This window comes from Rhynchophorus ferrugineus, unplaced genomic scaffold (genome assembly GCF_030347505.1).
Source record: "Rhynchophorus ferrugineus isolate W39M unplaced genomic scaffold, kcgeb_rfMv2 rfM8, whole genome shotgun sequence".
In the NCBI taxonomy this organism is placed as follows: domain Eukaryota; kingdom Metazoa; phylum Arthropoda; class Insecta; order Coleoptera; family Curculionidae; genus Rhynchophorus; species Rhynchophorus ferrugineus.
The window spans coordinates 15,763,251-15,784,756 of record NW_027472587.1 but is presented as its reverse complement, the minus strand read 5'-3'; the positions used below and the strand labels follow the sequence as shown (position 1 = coordinate 15,784,756).

Below are 21,506 nucleotides of genomic sequence, written 5' to 3'. Positions count from 1 at the left end.
GGAAAATTTCATATTTTTATATAGTGAATATATACCACCACAGATACGGATATGCCCCAGGCTTAGCGAACTTTATTGAAGCTGGATATTTAGTAAAATTAATATGCAATACAAATACAATATTGAGTATACTTAAACTGTAATTAATCAATTTTGAGCCACATAATCGACTTCGATTATAGCGAACATATTACCTAGGTCAAGGTGTTTTAATCATTGCTATAAAAGAAAATTGTACAACATAGAAAATATACATCTCAAAACTTTAATGTCCTACATTGAGAGTTGCAAATAACTAACGTATTCGAATTTATTATGAATTGTTGAAATCGATTTTCTTAATTACTTTATATCGATTGTGCTCCAGAATAACTTACACTTATTTTGATTGAAAAACTAAGTATAATTATATATGTACAGTTACCTCTACGGTAGGTTGCTCTATGATTACTTTGACAGACAACCGTTCCCAAATTTTTAAGACAGTTACAGAATTAATACAGTTATTGGAATATACCACGGTTTATTTAAAGAAAATATTTATTAGAAGCCAGAATTAAAATAAACATTCTATTTTTTTAAACTAGTACATTATCAAAATATCTCTTTACCTTATGAAATTTATTTTATTGATATTTTACAGAGTGATCATACTTTCCGTATCCATTTCTGGCTTGTCTATTTTCTTATTTCAAATATATTAATTATATAAGTTGCATCGGCAGGTAGTAAATATTTATTACTGAGAAAATTTAATACCAATATAATAAATCAATCATTTAATTTTCTAAAAGTATTATAAGGAATTCAAATGTTTATTGTATTTTAAGTATTCGTTTATGCACAATACTAATTTAAATGATTGAAGTGCGCATGCGCGTAAGGAACCAATCCCTTCCCTTGTTTCATTTGATGTGAAAACTACAGTTTCAGGTGATTCTATTTGAATTAAAAAAGTAGGAAGAATTTGTTGTTTTTATGTATTTGCCGTTAAAACATTTATAGTTATTTGTTTTATTGCAGTTAAGATTATTGCAGCATGACTAAATACTGAGATTGAAAAATCTATCGCCCTCACCAAAAATTCCTTTTTGGTATATGGATCATTAGTTTTTTTCCCAATTAGGGTAATTATAATAATCCTATTCATTTTAAGATATACATATAATAGACCCAATATGGAAGACGAAGAATATAGAAAATTACCGGCTGATGAAAAGGTAGTTCATAAATTGTGGAAAGCTAGAGTTTGTGGATATGAAGAAGTGACAAAGTTGTTTCGACAAATTGATGATGAAAAGTCTCCAGAGTTTGGAAAGTACCTTGGGTTGGTTAAAAAATTTGTTACTGATAGCAATGCAATGGGACAGGAGAAAGGGTTAGAAGCCACCCTAGCATATGTGGAGAATTATGCACATGCTGGTAAAACAGTCTCAGAAGTAATGTCAGGTATTGTCACAAAATGTATGGCCGCACCAAAGACCAAAACAAAAGAGCTTGCTTTGCAAGTTACATTAATGTATGTTGAAATTGAAAAACATGAACTGGTAAATTACAAAAATGGATGTTGGTTTATTTTGTTTCTTTTAATGTTTTGTTTCAGGTTGTAGAAGAATTAATTAAAGGAACTGAACAGAAAAATCCAAAAATTGTGTCAGCTTGCATACAAGCTCTAACAACAGCACTTAGAGAATTTGGTAGTAAAATAATAAGTCCAAAACCAATGATAAAAAGAATTGGTGCTCTTTTTTCTGACCGTGATAAATCTGTAAGGGATGAAGCAAGACTCATGGTTATTGAGTTGTACAAATGGATGGGACCTAGTCTAAAGTAGCAGTTTTTATATAAGTATAAGCTAGTTGTATCTAAATTTGACCCATTGTAGAAATCACCTCCAGGCAGCCAACTTGCAGGCTGTTCAAATGACTGAATTAGAGACAGAATTTGCAAAGTTAGAAGGTCAAAAAGCTGTCCCTATTAGATACATTAGATCTCAACAACAAAAACAGGCTAAATTAGCTGCCGAAGCAGTAGAGGCTAATGGTACCCTCTATAATAAGTGAATATAGTATTAAATATGTTATTTGCATTTTTTTAAGGGGATGAAATTGATGATGAAGTTGATGATGTTCCCCAAGACATTGATCCGTATGATCTAGCAGATCCTGTGGATATTTTATCTAAATTACCAAAAGATTTTTATGATAAGTTGGAAGCTAAAAAATGGCAAGAAAGAAAAGAAGCTCTGGAAGCTTTAGAAACACTTGTTAAAAATCCTAAACTTGAAAATGGAGATTATGGTGATGTTGTACGGGCTTTAAAAAAGGTTTTATAGGCTGATCACTGTGTCCATGGTAACTTTTTAATGTAAATTTTTTCTTAGGTTGTTCAAAAAGACTCAAATGTAGTGTGTGTTGCACTGGCAGGTAGATGTATAGCAGGTCTTGCATCGGGATTGAAAAAGAGATTCCAAACTTATTCAGGAGCACTAGTGCTCTCATTACTTGAGAAATTTAAAGAAAAGAAGCAGAGTGTTGTTTCTGCTATTAGAGAAGCTGTTGATGCCACCTATCTCACAGTAAGTCTAGTACCGGTTATTGTAAGTACAACTGTTACAAACACAAAATACAAATAATATTATTATTTCAGACCAATATTGAAGCAATATTAGATGATGTCTTGGAAACTCTAAACAATAAAAATCCGTCTGTTAAATCAGAAACTTCTTTGTTCTTAGCAAGAGCTTTTACTAAAACCTCACCCTCTTCAGTTAACAAAAAACTACTTAAAGCTGTTACAGGAGCATTAACCAAAAACATAAATGAATCTGGTGTGCATGAAATTATTGTGGCAATGACATCTTCATTTTTATAATTCTCGTAATTTATAGACCCAGCTGTAAGAGAGGCGTCGGCAGAAGCTCTAGGCACTTTAATGAAACTGGTTGGAGAAAAAGCTATTGGACCATTTCTAGTAGAATTGGAGAAAGATAATCTGAAGATGAGTAAAATTAAGGAGTTTTATGAAAAAGCGGAAATTACAGTCAAAGCTAGTAGTCCTAAGAAAGCAAGACCACAAACGGCGCCACCAAAAGTATCTGCTCCAGCTAGTAAAGAATCCGCGTCAAAAGCTGCAAAAAAACCTGCTGCCCGTAATAAATACACGCATATTATCGTTTCTTATTAGATTAGAGATTTTTGTTCTTTTAGCTGCTAAAAAGAAGACTGCTGCTGTATCGTCAGGTTCAGCTACAGTAGTAAGGTCAAAGAGCGGAAAGGCTGGATCAAAAACACCGCAGAAGACCATCGAGAAAGAATTGGAGGATGGTGAAGTAGATTCTATTATGGAGGATTTGTTACTTAGTAATACAGTTTCGGAATTATCTAGCCCTATCTGGAAGACAAGGTGGTGAAAATCATCATTTTGTTTAATATTTTATTGAAATTTTTGTTTAAATTGAACAGGTTAGCTTCAGCTGAAGAAATTATGTTAAAAGTTCAGGGTATGAATGGTCAAACAATTCCAACTCAGGCATTCGTAAAAATATTGATGAAAAAACCAGGACTCAAGGACACTAATTTCCAAGTATTGAAAGTGAAATTGGATATTATAAAGGTATATAGCTTTTGAATTTCTTTCGGCATGTTAAAATCTTTTACTTTTTTGCAGTATTTGGCCGAAAATGGAGTATTTTCTACGACGACAGTGGACTGTTGTATCAAAGACATTGCTGAGAAATTCGGAGATGCGAAAAATGGAAACATTGTCATCGGAACAGTAACGGCTATGGCCGAAGCAACTTCATTCGGCCACGTTTCGATCGCCGTTTTAGATTTTGCCTTTAATCAGAAGAGCCCTAAAGTACAGCAAGAGGTTTTGAACTGGTTAGCTGTGACTCTGAAAGAATTTGGAGTAGCGTAAGCCAATATTCAATTTAACTCTCAAATCTGAACTTCCGTCAGATAATTTGTTTTGTTTCAGAGGAGTCAATGTAAAGTCATTAATAGATTACTGTAAAAAGGCCCTTGGTTCCACCAATCCAGGTGTTAGGCAGTCTGCGGTGTCTTTCCTCGGCATTATGTATCTCTATATGGGTTCCTCGTTACATGTGTTCTTCGAGAACGAAAAACCAGCGTTGCGGGATCAAATCAACGCAGAATTCGATAAATACGAAGGGAAAACGCCACCTACACCCACCAGGGGTACGCTTAATATAATATTTTACCCAAGAACTAGATTATTTATGTTTGTTGCAGGAGCCGTGGCCAAATCAGCAAGTAGCAATAGTTTGGATACCGGGGAAGACGACGAAGGGGGCGGTGAACCAGAACCGATTAATATCCAAGATCTTATACCGCGCGTGGACATCAGTGGTCAAATCAGCGATGCTTTGATCAATGAGTTGGCTGATAAAAACTGGAAGGTATTTGGAGAACACTCTCGATATCGCGACCGAAATTTAGTGAACGTTCTCTTCAGGTCCGAATGGAGGCGTTGAGCAAAGTGACTAATATTATGCAAGAAGTGAAATTCATCAAGCCAAATTTGGGTGATCTGCCGCAAGCTCTCTCCACGAGGCTTACAGACAGCAACGTGAAAATCGCCCAGACTACACTAAACATTTGCCAAAATATAGCCAAAGCCATGGGACCAAGCGCCAAACAACATATTAGAACGTGGTTTCCGGGATTCTTACAAAGTATACGCGCTTTAACTTGACTGCCGTTGCGGATATTAATTTATTTTTATTTCGCAGACTTGGGTGACAGTAAAGCCTGGATGAGAACCACCGCTTTGGAAACCATAGCCGCCTTTTCCGAGCAGTGTGGTTACAAGGAATTCTTCGAGGGGGAAATGGTCGGGGACGCGTTAAAATCCGGCTCTCCGACCTTGAGGACAGAGCTGTGGAGTTGGTTAGCGGAGGTTTTGCCGAAAAGTATGACTAAACTCACCATATCCATTTTATTCACCAGCAATCATAATTTGTATATAGTTCCAGTGAAATCTATTCCAAAAGAAGAATTAGTAGTTTGTATTCCACATTTATTCAACAATTTGGAAGATCGAAATGCCGACGTCAGAAAAAACGCGACTGAAGCCATTTTGGGAATCATGATTCATACTGGTGAGAAGCATTTTACGTGTTATTTTTCGGGAGAGTTATGTTTTTATATACAGGTTATGAGTCTATGGTTAAACAAACGGAGAAACTGAAGCCCGGCTCCAAGACTGTGGTAATGGCCGCTTTAGAGAAAGCGAGACCCAATTTACCTGCCAAACCGCTTCCGAAGAAGTCGTCCGCTCCTCCACCTGAGGAAAAGGTCGTTCGAGGTACGAAACCAGTCGCCAACAAGCAGAATGCCGTCAAATCCAAAGTACGTTCGTTCGTAAATCCATATCATTCAATCTCCATTACTTATATTTCCCTAGACGGCAAGTACTCCCTCCAAACCTGCGGCTGCAACCAGTCGAAAGAAGGAGGAAGATTTGGATACATCTCCGCTCTTGGTGGTTAACAATCTTAAGCACCAAAGAACCATTGATGAGTCTAAATTGAAGGTTTTGAAATGGAATTTCACACAGCCCCGCGAGGAATTCGTCGACCTGCTCAGAGACCAAATGGCAGCGGCCAACGTTAACAAAACGCTTACATCCAATATGTTTCACAATGATTTCAGGTAAAAATTAGACGTTTCACAAAAAAAAAACACTAAAATAAAAAACTAAAAAAAACATGTTGTGTTACAGATTCCATATTAAAGCTATCGAGTCTCTAATGGAAGATCTACCCGATCACAGCGAAGCTTTAATCTCTAATCTCGATCTTATATTGAAATGGCTCACGCTAAGATTTTTCGATACCAATCCCTCAGTGTTACTCAAAGGTCTTGAGTATCTTCATACCGTTTTTAATATGCTCATCGAGAAACAGTACAGAATGTTGGAAAACGAAGGTTCTTGTTTCATACCGTATCTGGTTTTGAAGGTGTGTATTTTGACTGAATTAGAGAAATGAAATAGTTTCAACATGTTTTTCTTTAACAGATTGGTGATCCGAAGGATTCTGTAAAGAACGGCGTCAGAGCTTTGCTGAAACAAATCAGCGGAGTATTTCCGGTCAGTCGACTTTCCGTTTACGTAATGGAAGGGATAAAATCAAAGAATGCCAGGCAGAGAGCCGAGTGTCTCGAAGTCATGGGATCGATGATCGAAGATTACAGTATAACAGTGTGCCAACCGACACCAGCAGCGTGTCTTAAAGAAATTGCCAAACAGATTTCCGACAGAGACAACTCTGTTAGGAATGCCGCATTGAATTGCGTGGTCCAAGCGTACAATATTGTCGGCGAAAAAGTCTACAAGATGGTTGGCAATGTAAGTTTAATTTACAAGAGTGTCGTGTACCAGATTCGACGGAATTTTATAGATTTCAGATAAGGACATGTCGTTGCTGGAAGAGAGGATTAAACGGGCCAGTAGAAAATCGGTTGTGCCAAAAGCAGCTCTTAACGTCACCGTTCCCATTCAGCCGCCTAAAAATGAAGGACCGGTCAACGAAACGATCGTTAAGAATGAAGATGATCAAGATATAGAGGAAGATGAAGGCATACCTGTAGTTACGTAAGTCTTTCGTGTCCCAACAGTTTTTTACTGATTGATACTCTAGCCAGATTATGCTACAGACTTCCACCTACAATAGCACCGGAACCACCGAAGAAAGAAGTCGAGGGACCGTTCAAGCTGGAATCGCAATTCATGAAGGATCTGGACAAAATCACAATCAAATATGAGAAAATAGGAATCAAGAAGATCGATACCGATTTCCTGAACGAAGAAGTGAAAATGCCGTCATTTTACAACGATAAGGTCAAGTAAGCGATTTCGTGAACAATGTTGCGATTTTCTTATTTGAAGGTTTTTCACGGTTGCAGGATAATGCCCTTGATGCCCCCGAAGCCAGTCATAGCTAACAAATACGGCGTCCATCACGAACTGAAGATGATCGATCCTGAAGTTATGAAGATCATCAAACTGATAGCTGCCCAGAATTTGGCTATTGGTTCAAGGGTATGATGTTTGTGCTTGTCCTGAGAAAAATCTGATTTTTTTGTATCAATATCGATAGGGTTTAGCGCAGTTTCAGGAATTGATGAACAGTCCTGTTAGATGTCAGTCATTCACAGCATATGAAGAGGAATTTATAAAGGCCATCATATCCTTACTGGGATATTTGAATACTTTGGACCCGGCCAGCGATACAGCCGTGGCACGCACTTACCGTGATTTGTTCCGCAGCATGGATGCAGTAATGAATCTCACGAAAATTTCAGAAATAAACTCCTAACGATTGATTCTTGTAGTTTTATCAGAAACCTCATCTGGGCAAGCATGTATCAATGACCGCGCTGAAGGAACTCACAAAGCAACTGATTCTTTTGCTGGTCGAAGGAAAACTGGAAAAATGCGGCGATATTTACGTAAAAGCCGTTAATGTTAGTTGCGTGAAAGTCTTGGAACAATCTGACCATACTGCTATCCTTTGGTATGCCTTCGAATTATCTGTCTCTGAATTAATTAACCCAATGCCTCTTATGTTTTAGCGCTTTAATAAAATTGATTACCGAATGCATTAGTGACGACAGCAGCCCCGAGAGACAAGTTGATTTAGTGATGAAGTGCATTTGGAAGGTCATAAAGCTGATGCCGACCTGGGGCGACCAAGTCGACTACGAATCTGTGCTGCTCGAAGTTCACCAATTTCTGGTCAAATTTCCGCCGAAGTGGTGGACGCAAAGATCCGTCGACACACCCCTGCGAACCATCAAGACCATCCTCCACTCCATTGTCAAGATTAAAGGAGCCAACTCCCTACAGCTACTTAGCAAAATTCCCAATACCGCCGAATCGGAAATCGAGTCATATATCTTACGTCTTTTGAAGGTCGGTGAACGAAAACAAAGACGCTAGATGATTAACTCGCGAAGTTGTTTCCAGAGTCATAAAATAGCCCAGGCCCAGGACGTTCCTCTTCAATCTCAACGTAGAGGTTTCTCCAGGGCGAATCATAACATGCTGACGGAGATCTTCCAGAAAATAGGCAGTAAGGAGGACACGAAAGAAGGATTGAATCTCCTGTATGATTTTATGCAACAAAACCCCGAGGCCGATATCGAGCCGTACCTCAGCAAATCCAGTAAGCTATTCCAGGATTATATCAAGACCGGCCTAAAGGAAATCGAGAACTGCCGGTCGTCCGAGGCGGCTAATTCCGGTAAGATATTGTAAAGAACAAGTATCGTATAGGCCCCGAGTAAATTTATACATATCTCAATAGTGACTTGTAGATACCCTATTGAACAATCGGACTGATGAAGAAATAGACTTAGAAGAGAAAACCCCCCAATATTTCGAAGAAAGACTGGCCAGATGGGGTCAGATCTGGGATGATTTGATGGCTGGCAAAAAGGTGGATCACTCCACGTGGCCTTTACAGCCTACAGAATAAAGATCGAGGCGATCTAGTATCAGTTTGTTTTTCCTTGTATTGTTAAATATTGTTGTATAGCGTCCATTTTCTCGTAAACGTTAGATGATGAACACTTAAACAGGAAAAAGTTTAAAATCTCACTTAATATAAATTAAATCTACTATAAATTGCAAATGCATAAGTATGAACATCCACTGAAGTTTCTTTTTCCGAACACATTTTTACTCTGTTGACCATTGCTGTTTTTGTATTTATTAATTTATGATTCGTCTTTTTTACCGCCATTTTTTTTAACGATGTTTTAGTTTTTTTATATTATTTTTTATGTTACCCTAAGTATTTCAATAAAAGTCATTAATTGATTGCTATTTTTTCTTTTAACTAATAGTTAATTGATCAAAATTAATGATTATAAGAAAAATAATCAAAACTCACCGTGTATTAGTAGTAGTGGAAGTAATAGGAAAATGCTTAAAAGTTTAATCCATCACAAATTGTAACATTTTAATAAAAATTACTGATTACATTTTTACTTATTTTTTTTACGGCTGTCTATGCTCGATTGTGTTAGTTTATTATAAACCTTTCTGTATCTCTGTTTAGGACCTTCGAGTTTTACGCTTTTAATGTTTAATGTTATATCGTTACTAGTATTTTAATAGATATCAATTCGGTATTGTTTTGCCTTTTAATGTTTAAATAAGTCTTTATATTTTAAGTTTTTAATAAACTTTATAAATAAGTCTTTTTATCTTACTAATGTTTCATTAATTGTCTTTGCTGATTTTCTAACTTAAATAATGTAGTTAAACCTACATGAATGTATTATATTTACATATTATTTTATTATCTTGCAATGTAAGATAAGATATTTAGATTCGAAATAAAATACCCTAGCGGGTTTAAGACGTATATTGCAATAATACTTTAAATAATGAAACACAAACGAAGTCAATGACATATAAAGACAATGAATAATACAATAAACACGTACATATCAAGAGGGCTATTATTATTATAAGAGATATGAACTGTATGAGATGGTACCGAGGAATTTAAATTAATATGGATTATATAGACTGTTTATAATTTTTGGTAAAATGAATGAACAAATTCGAAAAACTAAAGTTGCACTGGAAAATTTGAATTATATCTACCATAAACAACAATGTATTTCAACTTAAAGCAATGAATAATTTACTCTTGAAAGGATGAAAAAGATCTATGAATAAAAGAAATTTAAAGTTCAAAAAACCCAAAACGACACAAGAAAAAATTGAAATATATTCTGTATGTTTTGTAAAGGGCATTTTGTTAATAAATCAATTTCTAATTTATATTATTCAAATCTACTAATGCTACATTCAAATACTGAAAAAGAACAATTGACGTCGTGTCAGCCACCGGAAAAACTAATGATATTTCGTTAGAATCATATTAGAACGTTTTCGGTATTGTTAATAAATATCGATTTCCATATTTTAAAAAAATATTGATATTTTTTGTAATGTTTATTGATATTTTTAATAAGCCCTTATAGCTAAGTAAAAAAGATTTATTAAAAATAATTAAGTGGTTTTTTGTAATGTGTAAGAAATATGTTTTTTTTAATATCGAATAATTTCGGCTATCTAAAATATCGATAAAGACTATCAATATTTATCGGCATCCCTAGCAAATATTGCTACTTAACTAGGGATGATGAAAACGTATCGACATTTATTCAAGAAAGTATCGATAGTTGTACATGAAAGTATCGAACCCGTAAAAAGAATTTTTTATTATATTTTATATCATTAAATTAAATAACTTTTTCGAATCAAACGTCATTTGGATGTATCGATGTTGTCATTGTGGAAATTAAAATTAACATTGAATCTCAAACTTATTATAGTTGCTATGGCAACCAGATATTTAATTTTTGAATTGACAGGAAACTATACTATTAAAGAACATATATTGTGATTTATTCATAGAAAATATGTATTTGTTGCCACAATAACTATAAACTTTTATATAATTATATTTTTTTTATATTTTAAAACTAATACACTATGGGAATATTGAATATTTTAAGAAACAATTTTGTTGCTGAATTATTTATCGCCGCCTTCTTACTTTGGCTCTTCCTTTTTTCTTTTTTTCGTAGTGCTATTCACTTCCTTTTTATTTACTTTGTTATTCTTCGGTGTAGGCACGCCAGTGCTGGGCCTTTTCGGAACTACCAGGTTCTGTTCGACCAGATCTGCTAATTTACCTTGTTCGGCTAGCATAGAGAGGAAGGTGCATATAAATTCATCGTAATTATGAGTCCGTCTTGAATCGTCGATCTAGAAGTGCGGCAAAATTGTTTAAGACATCACAAATAATGTTATAACGGAGGGTTTTACCTTATATTTATTTTGTTTGTCGTTTTCGTCTTTTAAACTCATTTCGCACAGGCAAATTTCATTTTCTAAATTGCGCAAAAGGGCCAGTAAGTCCTTTGGAGCGAAGGTATGGGGTTCCAGGATATCTTGATTTTTTTTCTCGGCTATTACGGGATCCCCATCGCTCGTATGGACCCTGGCGTGAATGCCACCACTACTGGATTTTTTCTCTGTTGGTCGGCTTGGTTTCTCCTCAATGGAACTATGTCCACTGTTGTTCTTCTCTTGTTCGGCCATCCTCAACACGACGAATCTCTTTAGGTCTCGGGAATTAGGACTGTTCTGAGCCGTCGTAGCCCAGTTCCAGCCTTGAGTGGGCGAATTAAAGGCTGAGCTTGATCCTATATCAGACGGGGTATCTGTACCGGATGTACTAGGAGCTGGAGATGTTTGTATTGTTAATGGAGTTGAATAGTCCAAAGGGCAAAGTGTCATGTTACTGTTACTATGTGAACTTATTGGTTCCTCTACTTTAGGTTTCACCTCATCGCTCTCTATTTTACCTACTTCTTCAGATTTTATGGACTTGGTGCTCTCGGAAGACTGATCACTTTTGCCGCCACCTTTATCTTTGATCTTCACGATTTGCTGAAGAGCATCCATCACGATCTGTTTATTGGTTCGCAGCATTTTCAACTTGTGCTGTATGGCTAGACGTCTATCAGGAACAACCGCCATTAAATTAAACCGTATTTCATTATACTCATCCGCAGTAATACCCAGTCGGTCTTGAATAACATTTCTAAACTTGTCGGTCCAGTCCTGATCGTTGCAGGGTCCATGGTCTATGGGAAAGGGCTTTAACCCATCCAATTCATAAAGGCGGCTCCCTATCGGGACAAAACTCACAAAGTGAAATGCTTCCCCTACAATAATAAATTTATGAAGATATTTTTATGTTATGAACAAATATAGCAATTAGGGGAATGATTCACACCTCTACCTGTAAATCTCCCGGTAGATACACCACTACTTTTTTCCAATCTTCTCTTTGCTTGGGGCATAGCGTGTGAATTATGTGCACAGGCTAATTCAGGAGTGTTTCCTATAGCCCAACCCTTGTTTTCAGGAGACATACCGTGGGTATGGGCTTTAAGACGCTGGAGAGTTTCTCCCAAATGAATAGTTGGACAATTTAAAAGGATCGAAATTAAAGCATGAGTAGCGCAGGAATTCGGCACCATTTGTTGGGCGAAAAAAATATTATTAACAACATCTTCGTCTTTCACAAACGTCTCCGTCTGTTCTACCACTTTCCTGCGTGATCGTCTCTCCTCCACCCAACGAAATAAGAAAATAAATCCATAAACGGGGCTATCCAGAGGTTTGTTTAAATCATAAATTTCCTCCACTTGCACACCTTTAACGCCAAAATCTTCCAAAAGAAGGGTAAATAGCCCTGGATCACTCTCTAATTCCAACCATCCTTCAGTCAATTCTTTAATATCAACAGGCATATTTTTTTATTTTTTTGTGTATCGTTATTTAACATAGGTTAACATAGATAGTTATATAGACTAGATTAAATAACTGAACATAATGAACATAATGCATAGACAATAAATGTGACTGAACTATCGCCTATTAAATATTATAGGGTTATTTAAATTTTCCTCGAAGGTATACAATCTGTGACAAAACAATCAGAAATTTATAAAATCTTTTAGGTTAAACGGCTCGAAGAAGCCAATATCTGAACTAGTTTAGTTGTCTAGGCGATAGAGAGCGCTATTTTAAATTTTGCCGTTATTTGTTTTATCAAATGTTAAATGAACGCTGCAACAATACCACAAAATACAGAGAAATTTATTGAATAATATATATCAATATTTTGTGAACAATTTTTTACTGATGATACAAAATATAGTTAGCTATGTAATGTACTCGCTCAGTTATGTTATGTCGCTAAGCAAAAGATATCTGTTATACAGAATATAATTGAGGACAAAAGGGTACATTAAATGTGTCAATAAAATTTTCATTTACCATTTCAATTTTTCATTAACAAAATAAGTACGTGTGATTTAAAATAATTCAAATGTATAAAAGATAGGCGCAATAATAATTACAATTTTATAATAGAAAATTAATGAACTATACATTTATTGTGAAAGTGTTGTAATTAATGATTCTTCAAAAAGGTGGTTAGGTGAGCCAGGCCAGTTACAAGAATGGACGGGGCGAGGTTTTGTTTCTATCGACGCGTTATTACCGCATTAATTAAAAGAAAAAAAAAACAGCAATTAATCAATTTTATTAAAGTATTTGCAAGAAAACAACCACATAATACTAGTTAAAAATTATTCTAGTATAGAGAACGTAAAACATCGTAAAAAATAGTGGTATAAAAATGACTAATGATAAATTAATTAATACGAAACCAGTGGATAACAGCAATAGAGAGTCAATGAAGTAAAAGTGTAAGAATGAAACTCTGGTAAATATTCGTTAGGCTTTTACGATTTGTAATAGATTAATTTGGGATTAGAAGAGTTTTTAAACTTTTTCTTGTTACTTTATGGGTTTACAATCTAACGTTTTACGAAAAGTATACGCTATACATATATGTAACAATATCTAACAACGTGGAGAAAAACAGATAAAAACAAATTGATGCTGGATTACGTCGATTTCTATTCAGTTGGCTGTAGAGGCCACCTGGAAGGATCCACATGCTTTCCACCCATCAAGTCGTTCCAGATCTGATTCCATTTGACCAGTCTTTCTTCGTAATATTCGGGGGTCCGTTCTTCGAAGTTAAGACCCTCTTCGTTTACTACAACATCTACAAGGCACAGATTAATTTTCTTCATGTTTATATTGGCAACAATATCTTACCCTTATTAGATATTCCATATTTCTGACACCACTTGGACAGTCGTTTTTCGTAATACTCGGGGGTTTTCTCTCGTAAGTCTATTTCTCCGTCAGTCCGATTGCTTAGTAGGATTTCTATAAGTTCCAATTAAGATATAAATAACAAACTTACTCGAGACATAGATAACAGATGTTTATCGTAATACCTTACCGGTACTATGTACTTTAGACATTCGGCAGTTCTCGATCTCCTTTAGGCCAGTCTTGATGTAATCCTGGAACAGCTTACTGGATTTGCTGATGTACGGTTCGATATCAGTCTCGGAGTTTTGTTGCATAAAATCATATAGGAGATTCAGTCCTTCTTTCGTGTCCTCCTTACTGCCGATCTTCTCGAAGATCTCCGTCAGCATAATGTTATTAGCTTTGGAGAGACTTCTCCGTTGAGATTGCAGCGGCACGTCTTGAGCCTGAGCTATTTTGTGGCTCTGAAAACGTATTCGTAAATAGGTCGTCGAGTTTAGGTTTTGATTTTTCGTTCACCGACCTTCAACAGACGTAAGATATACGATTCGATCTCCGATTCGGCGGGATTTGGGATTTTGCCCAGCAACTGCATCGAGTTGGCGCCTTGAATCTTCACTATAGAATGGAGGATGGTCTTGATGGTTCGAAGTGGTGTGTCGACAGATCTCTGTGTCCACCATTTCGGCGGGAATTTGATCAGGAATAGGTGAACCTCCAGGAGCACGGATTCGTAGTCGACTTGGTCGCCCCAGGTCGGCATCAGCTTTATGACCTTCCAAATGCACTTCATCACTAAATCAACTTGTCTCTCGGGGCTGCTGTCGTCACTAATGCATTCCGTAATCAATTTTACTAAAGCGCTAAAACATAAGAGGCATTGGGTTAATTAATTCAGAGACAGATAATTCGAAGGCATACCAAAGGATAGCAGTATGGTCAGATTGTTCCAGGATTTTTACGCAACTAACATTAACGGCTTTTACGTAAATATCGCCGCATTTTTCCAGTTTTCCTTCGACCAGCAAAATAATCAGTTGCTTTGTGAGTTCCTTCAGCGCGGTCATTGATACATGCTTGCCCAGATGAGGCTTCTGATAAAACTGCAAAAATGATTACACGAAAATTAAGAATTTATATATTAAATTTAGGTGAAATTATTACTGAATCCATACTGCGGAACAAATCACGATAAGTGCGTGCCACCGCTGTATCACTGGCCGGATCCAAAGTGTTCAAATAACCCAGTAAGGATATGATGGCTTTTATAAACTCCTCTTCATAAGGAGCAAAGGACTGACCTCTAACAGAATTGTTCATCATTTCGTGAAACTGCGCTAAACCCTATCGAAAATGATACAAAATGAAAAATCATAGTTTGCTTAGAACAACTATAAACATCATACCCTTGAACCAATAGCTAGGTTCTGGGCAGCTATCAGTTTGATAATCTTCATAACTTCAGGATCGATCATATTCAGTCCGTGATGGGCGCCATATTTATTAGCAACGACTGGTTTGGGAGGCCACAAGGGCATTATCCTGGGATCATACAATTCTTTAAATAGGAAAATCGCGACATTGTTCACGAAATCACTTACTTAACTTTATCGTCATAGAATGACGGCATTTTCACTTCTTCGTTCAGAAATTCGGTATCGATCTTCTTGATACCGATTTTTTCATATTTGATTGTGATTTTGTCAAGATCCTTCATGAACTGCGATTCCAGCTTGAAAGGTCCCTCGACTTCTTTCTTCGGTGGTTCCGGTGCTATTGTAGGTGGAAGTCTGTAGCATAATCTGACTAGAGTATCAATCAGTAAAAAACTGTTGGGACACGATAGACTTACGTAACTACAGGTATGCCTTCATCTTCCTCTATATCTTGATCATCTTCATTCTTGACGATGGTTTCGTTGACCGGTGCTTCATTTTTAGGCGGCTGAATGGGAACGGTGACGTTAAGAGCTGCTTTTGGCACAACCGATTTTCTACTGGCCCGTTTAATCCTCTCTTCCAGCAACGACATATCTTTATCTGAAATCTATAAAATTCCGTCGAATGCGGTACACGACACTCTGGTAAATTAAACTTACATTGCCGACCATCTTGTAGACTTTTTCGCCGACAATATTGTACGCTTGGACCGTGCAATTTAATGCGGCGTTCCTAACAGAATTGTCTCTGTCGGAAATTTGTTTAGCAATTTCTTTAAGACACGCTGCTGGTGTCGGTTGGCACACTGTTATACTGTAATCTTCGATCATCGATCCCATGACTTCGAGACACTCGGCTCTCTGCCTGGCATTCTTTGATTTTATCCCTTCCATTACGTAAACGGAAAGTCGACTGACCGGAAATACGCCACTGATTTGTTTCAGCAAAGCTCTGACTCCGTTCTTTACAGAATCCTTCGGGTCACCAATCTATTAAAGAAAACCATGTTGAAACTATTTCATTTCTTCTAGTTCATTAAAAAAAACACACTTTCAAAACCAGATAAGGTATGAAACAAGAACCTTCATTTTCCAACATTCTGTACTGTTTCTCGATGAGCATGTTAAAAACAGAATGAAGATACTCAAGACCTTTGAGTAACACTGAGGGATTGGTATCGAAAAATCTTAGCGTGAGCCATTTCAATATAAGATCGAGATTAGAGATTAAAGCTTCGCTGTGATCGGGTAGATCTTCCATTAGAGACTCGATAGCTTTAATGTGGAATCTGTAACACGCCATGTTTTTTTTAGTTTTTTATTTTAGTGTTTTTTTTGTGAAACGTCTAATCTTTACCTGAAATCACTGTGAAACATATTGGCTGTAAGCGTTTTGTTAACGTTGGCCGCTGCCATTTGGTCTCTGAGCAGGTCGACGAATTCCTCGCGGGGCTGTGTGAAATTCCATTTCAAAACCTTCAATTTAGACTCATCAATGGTTCTTTGGTGCTTAAGATTGTTAACCACCAAGAGCGGAGATGTATCCAAATCTTCTTCCTTCTTTCGACTGGTTACGGCCGTAAGTTTGGACGGGGCACTTGCCGCCTATGGAAATATAACTAATGGAGATTGTACGGTATCGATTTATGAACGAACGTACTTTGGATTTGACGGCATTCTGCTTGCTGGCGACTGATTTCGTACCTCGAATGGTCTTTTCCTCAGGTGGAGGAGCCGACGACTTCTTCGGAAGCGGTTTGGCAGGTAAATTGGGTCTCGCTTTCTCTAAAGCGGCCATTACCACAGTCTTGGAGCCGGGCTTCAGTTTTTCCGTTTGCTTAACCATAGACTCATAACCTGTATAGAAACATATAACTCTCCCGAAAAATAACACCCAAAATGCTTCTCACCAGTATGAATCATGATCCCCAAAATGGCTTCAGTCGCGTTCTTTCTGACGTCGGCATTTCGATCTTCCAAATTGTTGAATAAATATGGAATACAAACTACTAATTCTTCTTTTGGAACAGATTTCACTGGAACTATGTAAAAATTACGATTAGAGGCGAATAAAGTGGATATGGTGAGTCTACTCATACTTTTCGGCAAAACCTCCGCTAACCAACTCCACAGCTCTGTCCTCAAGGTCGGAGAGCCGGATTTTAACGCGTCCCCGACCATTTCCCCCTCGAAGAATTCCTTGTAACCACATTGCTCGGAAAAGGCGGCTATGGTTTCCAAAGCGGTGGTTCTCATCCAGGCTTTACTGTCACCCAAGTCTGCGAAATAAAAATAAATTAATATCCGCAACGGCAGTCAAGTTAAAGCGCGTATACTTTGTAAGAATCCCGGAAACCACGTTCTAATGTGTTGTTTAGCGCTTGGTCCCATGGCTTTGGCTATATTTTGGCAAATGTTTAGTGTAGTCTGGGCGATTTTCACGTTGCTGTCTGTAAGCCTTGTGGAGAGAGCTTGCGGCAAATCACCCAAATTTGGCTTGATGAATTTCGCTTCTTGCATAATATTAGTCACTTTGCTCAACGCCTCCATTCGGACCTGAAGAGAACGTTCACTAAATTTCGGTCGCGATATCGAGAATGTTTTCCAAATACCTTCCAGTTTTTATCAGCCAACTCATTGATCAAAGCATCGCTGATTTGGCCACTGATGTCCACGCGCGGTATGAGATCTTGGATATTAATCGGTTCTGGTTCACCGCCCCCTTCGTCGTCTTCCCCGGCATCCAAACTATTGCTACTTGCTGATTTGGCCACGGCTCCTGCAACAAACATAAGTAATCTAGTTCTTGGGTAAAATATTATATTAAGCGTACCCCTGGTGGGTGTGGGTGGCGTTTTCCCTTCGTATTTATCGAATTCTGCGTTGATTTGATCCCGCAACGCTGGTTTTTCGTTCTCGAAGAACACATGTAACGAAGAACCCATATAGAGATACATAATGCCGAGGAAAGACACCGCAGACTGCCTAACACCTGGATTGGTGGAACCAAGGGCCTTTTTACAGTAATCTATTAATGACTTTACATTGACTCCTCTGAAACAAAACAAATTATCTGAAGTTCAGATTTGAGAATTAAACTGATTATTGACTTACGCTACTCCAAATTCTTTCAAAGCCACGGCTAACCAGTTCAAAACCTCTTGCTGTACTTTAGGGCTCTTCTGATTAAAGGCAAAATCTAAAACGGCGATCGAAACGTGGCCGAATGAAGTTGCTTCGGCCATAGCCGTTACTGTTCCGATGACAATGTTTCCATTTTTCGCATCTCCGAATTTCTCAGCAATGTCTTTGATACAACAGTCCACTGTCGTCGTGGAAAATACTCCATTTTCGGCCAAATACTGCAAAAAAGTAAAAGATTTTAACATGCCGAAAGAAATTCAAAAACTATATACCTTTATAATATCCAATTTCACTTTCAATACTTGGAAATTAGTGTCTTTGAGTCCTGGTTTTTTCATCAATATTTTTACGAATGCCTGAGTTGGAATTGTTTGACCATTCATACCCTGAACTTTTGACATAATTTCTTCAGCTGAAGATAACCTGTTCAATTCAAACAAAAATTTGAACAAAATACTAAACAAAATGTTGATTTTCACCACCTTGTCTTCCAGAGGGGACTGGATAATTCTAAAGCTATGTTACTAAGTAACAAATCCTCCATAATAGACTCTACTTCACCATCTTCCAGTTCTTTCTCGATAGTCTTCTGCGGCGGTTTTGGTCCGGCCTTTCCGCCCTTTGACCTTACTACTGTAGCTGAACCTGACGAAACTGCAGCAGCCTTCTTCTTAGCAACTGTAAGAACAAAAATATGTAATATTATATCAAACGATAAAATGCGTGTACTTATTACCGGCAGCAGGTTTTTTTGCAGCTTTTGGCGCGGATTCTTTACTAGCTGGAGCAGATACTTTTGGTGGCGCCGTTTGCGGCCTTGCTTTCTTGGGACTGCTAGTCTTAACTGTAATTTCCGCTTTTTCATAAAACTCCTTAATTTTACTCATCTTTAGATTATCCTTCTCCAGTTCTGCTAGAAAAGGTCCAATAGCTTTTTCTCCAACCAGTTTCATTAAAGTGCCTAGAGCTTCTGCCGACGCCTCTCTTACGGCTGGGTCTATAAATTACGAGAATTATAAAAATGAAGATGTCAATGCCACAATAATTTCATGCACACCAGATTCATTTATGTTTTTGGTTAATGCTCCTGTAACAGCTTTAAGTAGTTTTTTGTTAACTGAAGAGGGTGAGGTTTTAGTAAAAGCTCTTGCTAAGAACAAAGAAGTTTCTGATTTAACAGATGGATTTTTATTGTTTAGAGTTTCCAAGACATCGTCTAATATTGCTTCAATATTGGTCTGAAATAATTATATTTTAAACAGTTGTACTTACAACATCAGGTACTTAGACTTACTGTGAGATAGGTGGCATCAACAGCTTCTCTAATAGCAGAAACAACACTCTGCTTCTTTTCTTTAAATTTCTCAAGTAATGAGAGCACTAAAGCTCCTGAATAAGTTTGGAATCTCTTTTTCAATCCCAATGCAAGACCTGCAATACACCTACCTGCCAGTGCAACACACACTACATTTGAATCTTTTTGAACAACCTACAAAAATAATTTACATTAAAGTTACCATGGAAACAGTGATCAGCCTATAAAACCTTTTTTAAAGCCCGTACAACATCACCATAATCTCCATTTTCAAGTTTAGGGTTTTTAACAAGTGTTTCTAAAGCTTCCAGAGCTTCTTTTCTTTCTTGCCATTTTTTAGCTTCCAACTTATCATAAAAATCTTTTGGTAATTTAGATAAAATATCCACAGGATCTGCTAGATCATATGGGTCAATGTCCTGAGGGACATCATCAACTTCATCATCACTTTCATCTCCTTGAAAATATTTCAAATAACATCTTTAATACTAAATTCAATCAGTATTGTGTGTACCATTAGCCTCTACTGCTTCAGCAGCTAATTTAGCCTGTTTTTGTTGTTGAGATCTAATGTACCTAATAGGGACAGCTTTTTGACCTTCTAACTTTGCAAATTCTGTCTCTAATTCAGTCATTTGAACAGCCTGCAAGTTGGCTGCCTGGAGGTGATTTCTACAATGGGTCAAATTTAGATACAACTAGCTTATACTTATATAAAAACTGCTACTTTAAACTAGGTCCCATCCATTTGTATAACTCAATAACCATGAGTCGTGCTTCATCTCTTACAGATTTATCACGGTCAGAAAAAAGTGCTCCAATTCTTTTTATCATTGGTTTCGGACTTATTATCTTAATACCAAATTCTTTTAGTGCTGTTGTTAAAGCTTGTATACAAGCTGACACAATTTTTGGATTTTTTTGTTCAGTTCCTTTAATTAATTCTTCAACTACCTAAAATAAAATTCAAAAATAATAAAAACAAAGTAAAGTAACAGTTATTGTATCTATTTACCAGTTCATGTTTTTCAATTTCAATATACATCAATGTAACTTGTAAAGCAAGCTCTCTTGTTTTGGTCTTTGATGCTGCCATACATTTTGTCACTACACCTGACATAACTTCTGAGACTGTTTTACCAGCATGTGCATAATTCTCCACATATGCTAATGTGGCTTCCAAGCCTTTCTCTTGGCCCATTGCATTGCTATCAGTAACGAATTTTTTAACCAACCCAAGGTATTTACCAAATTCTGGTGACTTTTCATCATCAATTTGTCGAAACAATTTTGTCACTTCTTCGTATCCACAAACTCTAGCTTTCCACAATTTATGTACCACCTTTTCATCAGCTGGTAATTTCCTATATTCTTCGTCTTCCATGTCGTGTCAGTTATGTGTCTAACATCTTAAAATAAATATTATTATTATAATTACCCTTAATAGGCAAAAACTAATGATTCATGTACCAAAAAGGAATAGATGACTAATTTTTATTTACCAATCTCAATATGCGTGAGAGGTTGCAATTATCTTATCTGCAATAAAAATAAATGTAAAATACTTAAAAATAAATACATAAAAACTACAAATTCTTCCTACTTTTTTTGATTCAAATAGAATAGCCTGAAACGCCATGAAAACATCTATTGTCAAATTTTTGAAATTGACTTTTCTCCCTTCCTATTTTAACCGACATTTCCAGAGACCGACTTCAAAGTAAAACAGCTGTTACTTTTTAATATACCGGGTTAAATAAAATTCAAAACAAAAAATAGTTATTATATAATCAGAAATAATAGAGGATATTCATTTTATAAATATTTATTAATGATATTATTTTAATAGGA

General features: G+C 36.7%; 3 protein-coding genes across 9 annotated transcripts; 1 reads left to right on the top strand and 2 right to left on the bottom strand.

The window, feature by feature from the left end:
- The first annotated feature begins 891 nt into the window (after window positions 1-891).
- Window positions 892-9,014, top strand: LOC143201252 (protein mini spindles). 3 transcript variants are annotated; one of them, XM_076412187.1, is made up of 29 exons: window positions 894-956; window positions 1,024-1,094; window positions 1,157-1,547; window positions 1,604-1,830; window positions 1,886-2,043; window positions 2,100-2,326; window positions 2,384-2,578; window positions 2,650-2,830; window positions 2,891-3,151; window positions 3,210-3,405; window positions 3,465-3,615; window positions 3,670-3,917; window positions 3,982-4,202; window positions 4,257-4,423; window positions 4,480-4,699; window positions 4,757-4,936; window positions 4,994-5,125; window positions 5,179-5,375; window positions 5,431-5,678; window positions 5,749-5,986; window positions 6,046-6,375; window positions 6,428-6,621; window positions 6,684-6,872; window positions 6,933-7,068; window positions 7,127-7,306; window positions 7,362-7,543; window positions 7,602-7,941; window positions 7,996-8,272; window positions 8,346-9,014. In XM_076412187.1, exons 3-29 carry the CDS (start codon window positions 1,179-1,181, stop codon window positions 8,504-8,506), a joined length of 5,805 nt encoding a protein of 1,934 aa, XP_076268302.1. In that variant the 5' UTR covers window positions 894-956; window positions 1,024-1,094; window positions 1,157-1,178; the 3' UTR covers window positions 8,507-9,014. The 3 variants fall into 3 exon arrangements, with proteins under 3 accessions (XP_076268303.1, XP_076268301.1, XP_076268302.1); XM_076412188.1 differs by having other exon boundaries at window positions 892-956; window positions 3,982-4,423; window positions 8,336-8,511; XM_076412186.1 differs by having other exon boundaries at window positions 893-956; window positions 3,982-4,423; window positions 8,346-8,852.
- Window positions 9,015-10,453: 1,439 nt separating this feature from the next.
- On the bottom strand, window positions 10,454-12,623 carry calypso (ubiquitin carboxyl-terminal hydrolase calypso). Of its 2 annotated transcripts, none has more exons than XM_076412634.1 (3): window positions 11,855-12,623; window positions 10,879-11,783; window positions 10,454-10,818 (listed from the first exon to the last, which is right to left on the bottom strand). In XM_076412634.1, exons 1-3 carry the CDS (start codon window positions 12,372-12,374, stop codon window positions 10,603-10,605), a joined length of 1,641 nt encoding a protein of 546 aa, XP_076268749.1. In that variant the 5' UTR covers window positions 12,375-12,623; the 3' UTR covers window positions 10,454-10,602. The 2 variants fall into 2 exon arrangements, with proteins under 2 accessions (XP_076268749.1, XP_076268750.1); XM_076412635.1 differs by having other exon boundaries at window positions 11,861-12,590.
- Window positions 12,624-13,152: 529 nt separating this feature from the next.
- On the bottom strand, window positions 13,153-21,377 carry LOC143201251 (protein mini spindles). 4 transcript variants are annotated; one of them, XM_076412184.1, is made up of 30 exons: window positions 21,259-21,377; window positions 21,126-21,194; window positions 20,671-21,064; window positions 20,383-20,609; window positions 20,170-20,327; window positions 19,886-20,112; window positions 19,635-19,829; window positions 19,398-19,578; window positions 19,077-19,337; window positions 18,823-19,018; window positions 18,613-18,763; window positions 18,311-18,558; window positions 18,030-18,250; window positions 17,809-17,975; window positions 17,533-17,752; window positions 17,296-17,475; window positions 17,107-17,238; window positions 16,857-17,053; window positions 16,554-16,801; window positions 16,248-16,485; window positions 15,857-16,186; window positions 15,611-15,804; window positions 15,360-15,548; window positions 15,165-15,300; window positions 14,923-15,102; window positions 14,680-14,861; window positions 14,282-14,621; window positions 13,946-14,222; window positions 13,756-13,869; window positions 13,153-13,702 (listed from the first exon to the last, which is right to left on the bottom strand). In XM_076412184.1, the coding sequence occupies exons 3-30, from the start codon at window positions 21,037-21,039 to the stop codon at window positions 13,551-13,553; spliced, it is 5,910 nt and encodes a 1,969-aa protein (XP_076268299.1). In that variant the 5' UTR covers window positions 21,040-21,064; window positions 21,126-21,194; window positions 21,259-21,377; the 3' UTR covers window positions 13,153-13,550. The 4 variants fall into 4 exon arrangements, with proteins under 4 accessions (XP_076268299.1, XP_076268297.1, XP_076268300.1 ...); XM_076412182.1 differs by having other exon boundaries at window positions 17,809-18,250; XM_076412185.1 differs by lacking the exon at window positions 21,259-21,377 and having other exon boundaries at window positions 21,158-21,189.
- Between the last annotated feature and the right edge of the window lie 129 nt (window positions 21,378-21,506).